This window comes from Hemibagrus wyckioides, linkage group LG03 (genome assembly GCF_019097595.1).
Source record: "Hemibagrus wyckioides isolate EC202008001 linkage group LG03, SWU_Hwy_1.0, whole genome shotgun sequence".
NCBI classification, from domain to species: domain Eukaryota; kingdom Metazoa; phylum Chordata; class Actinopteri; order Siluriformes; family Bagridae; genus Hemibagrus; species Hemibagrus wyckioides.
In genome coordinates, this window is record NC_080712.1 from 2,275,146 (window position 1) to 2,282,645 (window position 7,500).

The 7,500-nt window shown below is 40.3% G+C and overlaps 1 protein-coding gene across 5 annotated transcripts in view; it reads left to right on the plus strand.

Moving 5' to 3' along the window:
* bnc2 (basonuclin zinc finger protein 2) overlaps positions 1-7,500 on the plus strand; it is a 235,410-nt gene that overhangs the window by 108,821 nt on the left and 119,089 nt on the right. For 4 of the 5 annotated variants that reach the window (XM_058386467.1, XM_058386466.1, XM_058386468.1 and 1 more), the window contains one exon: positions 1-261. This exon is cut by the window's left edge and continues 6 nt beyond it. In XM_058386467.1, the coding sequence (XP_058242450.1) occupies positions 1-261 (261 nt within the window). The remainder of the gene's footprint in view (positions 262-7,500) is intronic. The other variant, XM_058386470.1, reaches the window with a different exon arrangement.

A 7,500-nucleotide genomic window follows, 5' to 3' on the forward strand; every position in this document is an offset into this window, starting at 1 on the left:
GTCGAGACGGAGCCGGATGTGAGAGACGAGCCGGAGCTGACGGAGCCGGAGCAGCCGAGGGAGCGAGAGCACGGAGCGAGGGAAGAAGGGAGCGAGCGCGCGGACGGAGGGAGTGAGGGAGGAAGGAGAGAGGGAGGAGGAGGAGGAGCGCGCAGCTCCATGCAGTTCAGCAGCAGACCGGCGAGTGCCGAGCCGTGCTACATGGGGACATGGCAGCAGCAGAACACTGACACACACCTCCTGTTCAGGATGTCCCAGCAGGTCAGCGCACTCTCTTCTCTTCTCTTCTCTTCTCTTCTCTTCTCTTCTCTTCTCTTCTCTTCTCTTCTCTTCTCTTCTCTCAGTTTTGTCATCACTCCATCCTTTCTTTTCCTTTCTCTCTCTCTCTCTCTCTCTCTCTCTCTCTCTTTGTACACACAGACAGACCTTTTTAAATGTCTTTATATGTGTGTGTGTGTGTGTGTGTGTGTGAGAGTGAGACACTTTTCAGGTTCCTCATGAGTTCTTTAACAAACAGATTTTTTTATTTCCAGGAACTTCAGGAAATATTTGTGTATATTTTTGTGTGTTTGTGTAACTGTATGTAGAAGTGTGTAACGGTGCGGGGAAATTCTTTGCGTGTTGTGTGTTAAAAAGTGTGTGTGTGTGTGAGAGAGGAAGATGCTGATGGATCCTGTGCGCTCGCTCTGATGTTGTCTTGTGATTTCAGTTGTGTGTTTGATTTTTTTTTATTTAGATGGAAAAATATTTGTCCTAATAATTGGATAAAAAAATGTAAAAACAGTACAGAAATGTGTGTGTTGTGTAGCAGAGAGAAAGAAGAAGAAGAATGCGTATACACACACACACACACACACACACAGTTGTCAAGCTTGTTGTTTATTATTAGTCTTAATTTAATTGTTTAACTGTTCACATGGTATTTAATTGTAAATATTATTGTTACAGGAAACACTAAATTATTTAGGAGAGAAATGTCTTAAAGTCAAGAACATGCAGTGTGTGTGTGTGTGTGCGCGCGCGCACGTGTGTGTGTTTGACATTACTGATATTAGAAGCACAAAACAGGAATAAGGAATAAGTGTGTGTGTTTGTAGAGTGTGTACATTGTGTGTGTGTGTGTTTTGTAAAATCCTGAACCATCCAGGTGTTAAACACATAAACACGCAGATCCGAATCGAACCTAAAGCTCAATTTAAAAAGCTGCTGTTTAAAAAAAAAGAGTGTGTGTGTGTTTGAGGGAGAGAGAGAAAGAGACTTATATCTGCATTGTATAAATTGCGGTAACTGATAGAGGAGCAAGAGCAAAACTAAAAAACAAACCGGAATATTTATCCTAAAGCACGCGCACGACAACGTCATAAACACTCTAATCCCTCTGTTCAATAATAATAATAATAATAATAATAATAATAATAACTAGCGCTTAGAAATGCAGGAAGTTTTGGAGACTCGCGGTTGTGACTTGAGTCGCTGTCATCTTCACGCAGAGAGAGAGAGAGAGAGATGGAGAGAGATGGAGGGGGGGGGTAGAAGGGGTGTTTGTGGGAGTTATTTGGCAACCTGAGTGATGGGAGAGGGGCAGCGGGGGCAGTTCATCATCGGGGTCGGACTCGGCGTGCCAGGCGCGGCCTGACACACACACACACACACACACCGCACTCTCTGCTCCTGCTGCTGACATTATTCCGATAAATATATATTTCTTATTGTTTATTTTAGCGGTGCGAGCCGCCAGGTTTCTGTACATTGCACTCTATTCTATTCTATTCTATTCTATTCTATTCTATTCTATTCTATTCTATTCTATTCAATAAATGATATTTTTCCTTCTTTTCACATTGATACTCTGGTGCGCGAGCGTGTTTGAAGGAGGAAACTTCTGACACTGCGACGTACATTTTCCACTGGACATATCTTCCTCCTCTTCATCAGATTGTAGTGAATCCCTCTTTCCTGTCGTCCCTCATCTTCTCCGCGTCTCGGTGTTGATCAGCTGATCCTCAGTCTCTGCGGTTTATTTCACACTGCTGAAGTTTAACATCTCTAACACACTCGCGCGCGCTAACACTGCACACACTCTGCAAGGGTTCAGGTGTGTGTGTGTGTGTGTGTGTGTGTGTGTGTGTGTAAATCTATAATCCTTTAGTTTTTATTTCGCTTCATTCTCAACACCAGCGCTTTATAAAACAAACAAACAAATAAAAGATAAAAAAATAAAAATAAATAAATAAAATAAAAATAAATAAAAGAATTGGATGAAATGTTTGAGTTTTTTGTTTAATTCTGTTTCCTGTCACGAGGCGGTGTGTGTGTAGATTCCTGCATCACGTCATGATGTGTCTGATCTTCATGCTTATTCGTGTAAAAAATAATCATTTATAGTTTAAAATAATAAAACACATAATATACCAGTTCCCGATTATTAAACTAAAACAAATTCTGTGGAACTCATCATTAGGAAGTGTCAGGCTCGCGCTGCGCGCACGCGCTTCTTTACTTGTTTTCTTCTCCCCGTTATTTCTTTACTTTTTTCTCTTCTTTTTTCTTTACACGTTGTCTCGAGCCGGTTCCGTTTATTTATTTGTTTACTTACTTATTTATTTATCTGTTTGTTTGTTTGTTTTAATTTTTTAAAGGCACGCGCTCTGGTTTTTAAATCCTTGCTTTTTGCGATTTATTCCGCTTCCTGTACTTTTTTTTAATTAAAAAATGAATAAAAAAAATTCATAAAAAAAACATTCTGTAGTAAATCGATGAGAAACCAAAAAGTTAGAAGTGTAGAAGAAAAAGAGGAGGATGATGATGAAGAAGATGAAGACGTGCGGGAATGAAGGCTGTCAGCGCTCCGGTGCGCGCGCGCGCGATGTGCGGGTTGAAGTGACGCGTGTTTTATTAGAAAGAGAAAGAAATACAGATCGAATAAAGTGATTATGAATAATATTTTTCTGTAAAGAAGATGAGTATATCAATTATCTCCTGCTCCAGATGCAGCTTCTTTACTCCGACTTATTATTATTATTATTATTATTATTATTATTGTTGTTGTTGTTGTTGTTGTTTGTTATTGTTGTTGTTGTTGTTCTGGTTGTTTTTGTAATTATTCGGTTATTAGATGAGATTTCAGCACACAGCTGAATGTATGTGTGTGTATGTGAGTGTGTGTGTGCGAGAGAGAGAGAGAGAGAGAGAGAGAGTGAGTGAGTGATTACTGTGGTGTTGAGTGGAAAAGATTAAGACGCATCGAAGTGCCCGTGCGCACGAGCGCGCCGAGTGTGTGTTGTGTTGCTTGTGCGCGAGTGTGTGTGTGTGTGTGTGTGCGGCTTGTGGTTCGTCTTTGCAGAGGAAACACAGCTGTATTTTTTCTGTTTTCTTTTCCTAACTGCATGAAAGCGAACAAAAAAAATCTCCACATTTATCAGATCCCTAATTTAATCATGATTCTTTTATTTCCGCTTTTATTTATTTATTTATTTATTTATTTATTTATTTAGACATTAATGAATGTGAAAGTGTCTAAAGTTCAACATCTATAACCCCCCCTCTCTCTCTCACACACACACACACCTTATCGCTCCATAGCATCGTAGGTTTAATAAAAAAGAAGTAGCGCGTGCGGTTTTTCTGTCATTCTCTCTTTCTTCTTCCTCTCTATCTGTTTTACATCTCTCTTTTTCTGTTTCTCTCTCTCTCTCTCTCTCTCTCACTCTTTTTCCTCTACTCTATAATAAAGCGCGCGCGCGGGATTTTGGCTTAATCCCTCTTTTCATCGTTTCCTCTATTCCTTCATCTTTCTCTCTGTTTATCCGCTGATCTCTCTTTCTCACCCCTTTTATACTTAAATACGATTTTACACTTTCACCTCTCTCTCTCTCTCTCTCTCTCTCTCTCTCATATTAACTTCATCTCTTTTTTTCTGTAAGTCGCATGCCACTCGCTCGCGCATTGCAGGTGAACTCCTTCTTTCCATCCATTTTCTCACTCTCTCTCTCTGTCTTTCCTTCTGTCGCTTTCACTTGCTGTTCTATTTTTCTGTTTTATTTTTCTCTTTCCATCGCTCATTTTTCCCCCTCCTCATTCCCTCCTTCTCTTTATTTCGCTCGACTTTTCGTCTCTCTCTCTCTCTCTCTCTCTCTCTCTGTCTCTCTCTCTCTCTCTTTCTTTATATCGATCTTTTTTTAATCGTTCTTTACCTTTTTATTATTGCTCTACATTTTAAATCTGTGATCAGAATGACAGAATTTGTAGTTTCCGAAATGACGGGACATAATAATAATAATAATAATAATAATAATAATAATAATAATAATAATAATAATAATAATAATAATATTTATTTCAGTTATTATTGTGTTGGTTTCCGATGTTTCATCTTTAAACCTCATTTAAAAAAAATCTCATTCTCTCATTTTCTTATTTCTAATTTTCTTTTTAAAAATAAAACTAAACGAAATAATAATAATAATAATAATAATAATAATAATAATAATAATAATAAAAATAATAAAATAATAATAATAATAATAATTATTATTATTATTATTAACAGTGAAGGTGTGTGTGTGTGTGTGTGTTTTATGCCGCAGGAGCATCGCGCTGTTTAAGACTCTGACAGTAAAAGTGTTTAATTCACAGAATTATTATAATATTATTATAAAATTAAAATAAAACATGTTTCTTGTTTCTTTATGTTTTAAACACAATTATTCATTTAATCTGTGAAGATCTGAGTGTTTTCAGTCTCGGGATGTGTGTGTGTTCAGTCTCGGAGTGTGTGTGTTCAGTCTCGGAGTGTGTGTGTTCAGTCTCGGAGTGTGTGTGTTCAGTCTCGGAGTGTGTGTGTTCAGTCTCGGAGTGTGTGTGTGTTCAGTCTCGGGGTGTGTGTGTGTTCAGTCTCGGAGTGTGTGTGTTCAGTCTCGGAGTGTGTGTGTGTTCAGTCTCGGGGTGTGTGTGTGTTCAGTCTCGGAGTGTGTGTGTTCAGTCTCGGAGTGTGTGTGTGTTCAGTCTCGGGATGTGTGTGTGTTCAGTCTCGGGATGTGTGTGTGTTCAGTCTCGGAGTGTGTGTGTGTTCAGTCTCGGGATGTGTGTGTGTTCAGTCTCGGGATGTGTGTGTGTTCAGTCGCGGGATGTGTGTGTGTTCAGTCTCGGGATGTGTGTGTGTTCAGTCTCGGGATGTGTGTGTGTTCAGTCGCGGGATGTGTGTGTGTTCAGTCGCGGGATGTGTGTGTGTTCAGTCGCGGGATGTGTGTGTGTTCAGTCGCGGGATGTGTGTGTGTTCAGTCTCGGGATGTGTGTGTGTTCAGTCTCGGGATGTGTGTGTGTTCAGTCTCGGGATGTGTGTGTGTTCAGTCTCGGGATGTGTGTGTGTTCAGTCTCGGGATGTGTGTGTGTTCAGTCTCGGGATGTGTGTGTGTTCAGTCTCGGAGTGTGTTGATGCGGTGAGGAGAGTCGCGGCCTCTTCATGAGAACTGAGCACGTAGAAAAACACGCAATCAGATGAAGAAGCTTCGAGAAGAAACCATAAATAAGAAGAAATTACACAGAAAATAAGAATAAATAGTGAGAAAAATAAACCCTAACTCCAGCATACTTATCAGGCGCGTGAAGGCGGAGAAATGCGGCTCACGGAGAGAACAGAGGGAGAGAGAGAAATGACGTCACAGCGTATCATGTAATCACATTATTAGGAATAAACCACTCTGTGTGATTTTTAGTTAATGTTATCTGTTTTATTCCTCTTGCACCTCGCCAACTATTACGCTTCATTATGACGTCATACACACCACATTTACCGTTTCTTTTTAACGCTATTTCCGGTTCTCACTTACCCTCTAGCAGCTCTAGAGTTAATAATAATAATAATAATAATAATAATAATAATAATAATAATAATAATAAGCACTAAATCCCCAATCTCAGCTGGTCATGTTCCTGAGAAACGGTAAAGAAGTGTCCTGAAGATGTGGAGAACTTCCAGCTCTGACACTGGAGACTCCTTCCACACCTTCTACATCAAATTTTTAATCAGTTCATGATCAGATTCACCCTCTGAAGGAGCTGTTGCTATGGAAACCATAAGGTATCATAATATAAAGCTGAGCTGCTGTTAGAGAGAATTAAACACCTGATCCACCAATCAGAGTCCAGGAAGTGTGTTAATACGAAGCTTCATATCAGAACAGCTGAATGAACACACACACACACACTCTCTCTGAGTGGTGGGAGGAAAAATAGCTCCAGTAGCTCTGATAATTATCTGCTGTGAGAGGATTAGTGGCTTTCTACATACATGTAACTAACACACACACACACACACACACACACACACACACACACACACACACACAAATGAAAAGCAGGTGTAGATCCTCTGTGAGTGAGACAATCCCTTTCTAAAGTGAATTAATATCATCTTGATCCAGTAAACTGTTTGTCTTCAGTGTGTGTGTGTGTGTGTGTGTGTGTGTGAAGATGGAGAGTTAGAGAGAGAGATAATGTGCTGTTGTTCACCTGTCTGTCTCTATAGACCCACCTGTCTGTCTCTCCATGCATGTAAGCATGTTCCAGTTGTAGTGTGAGATTTAGTAACGAGTGGGTGAATTAATTAGCCCATCGTCATGGCGATTAATAAGCGTTTGTCAGCGTAGTTTGTAGCCATTTTTTTTTCTGTTTCAGCACACAGTTAATATTCATGATCTGATTTCCCGTGTGTGTGTATGTGTGTGTAGTATTAGAGCACTCAGAAGGACGCACACAGGTCCATGCTTCTGACATATTAGAATATGGTTTCGTCTCAACATTTGGGGGAATTTCTCTGAAGTTCACACATATCGATCTACTGCAGATTGTTATTCAGCTCCAGAAAATAAAACACATTCTGATTCACACACAGGCACACACACACACACACACACGCACACACACACTACTAGTGACCCAGCTTTCTGTGTGTGTGTGTGTGTGTGTGTTATGGAGCGGTGAGCAGTCCATGTACCCAAGGCTGATCAATAGCTGACACTGAGTTTCTTTCTGGTGTGTTCATGCTGTGTGTGTGTGTGTGTGTGTGTGTGGGAGTGTGTTAGGTGGAAAAGAACAGCTCCGTTCCCGAGAGAGGAAACAGGGAACAACTGCCCTCTCCATAATAACAGCCAGTCAGAGCACAACCTACTGTGTGCGCATGTGTGTGTGCACGTGTGTGTGTGTGTGTGTGCGCGCTCTTGTGATTGTGTAATTGTACATGCATATGTGCCTGCACTTTAAATTCCAGTTACCTTATGATGATGTCATAACAGGTGTGTAACCAATCAGGAGCTTCAGTCTGGTGTGTGAATGGATTTGATTCCTGAATCGTTGAAGTTGACTCTTATCCTAATTCAATGTGATGGGGATCAATTGAGTCAATTCTAAGAGTCGAATTCCCACGAGGCGTCTTTAGTGTGTGTTGAATTACCTGACTCGAATATCACCGCTTTCTGACATCAGCTCTGCGCTAAATGAATC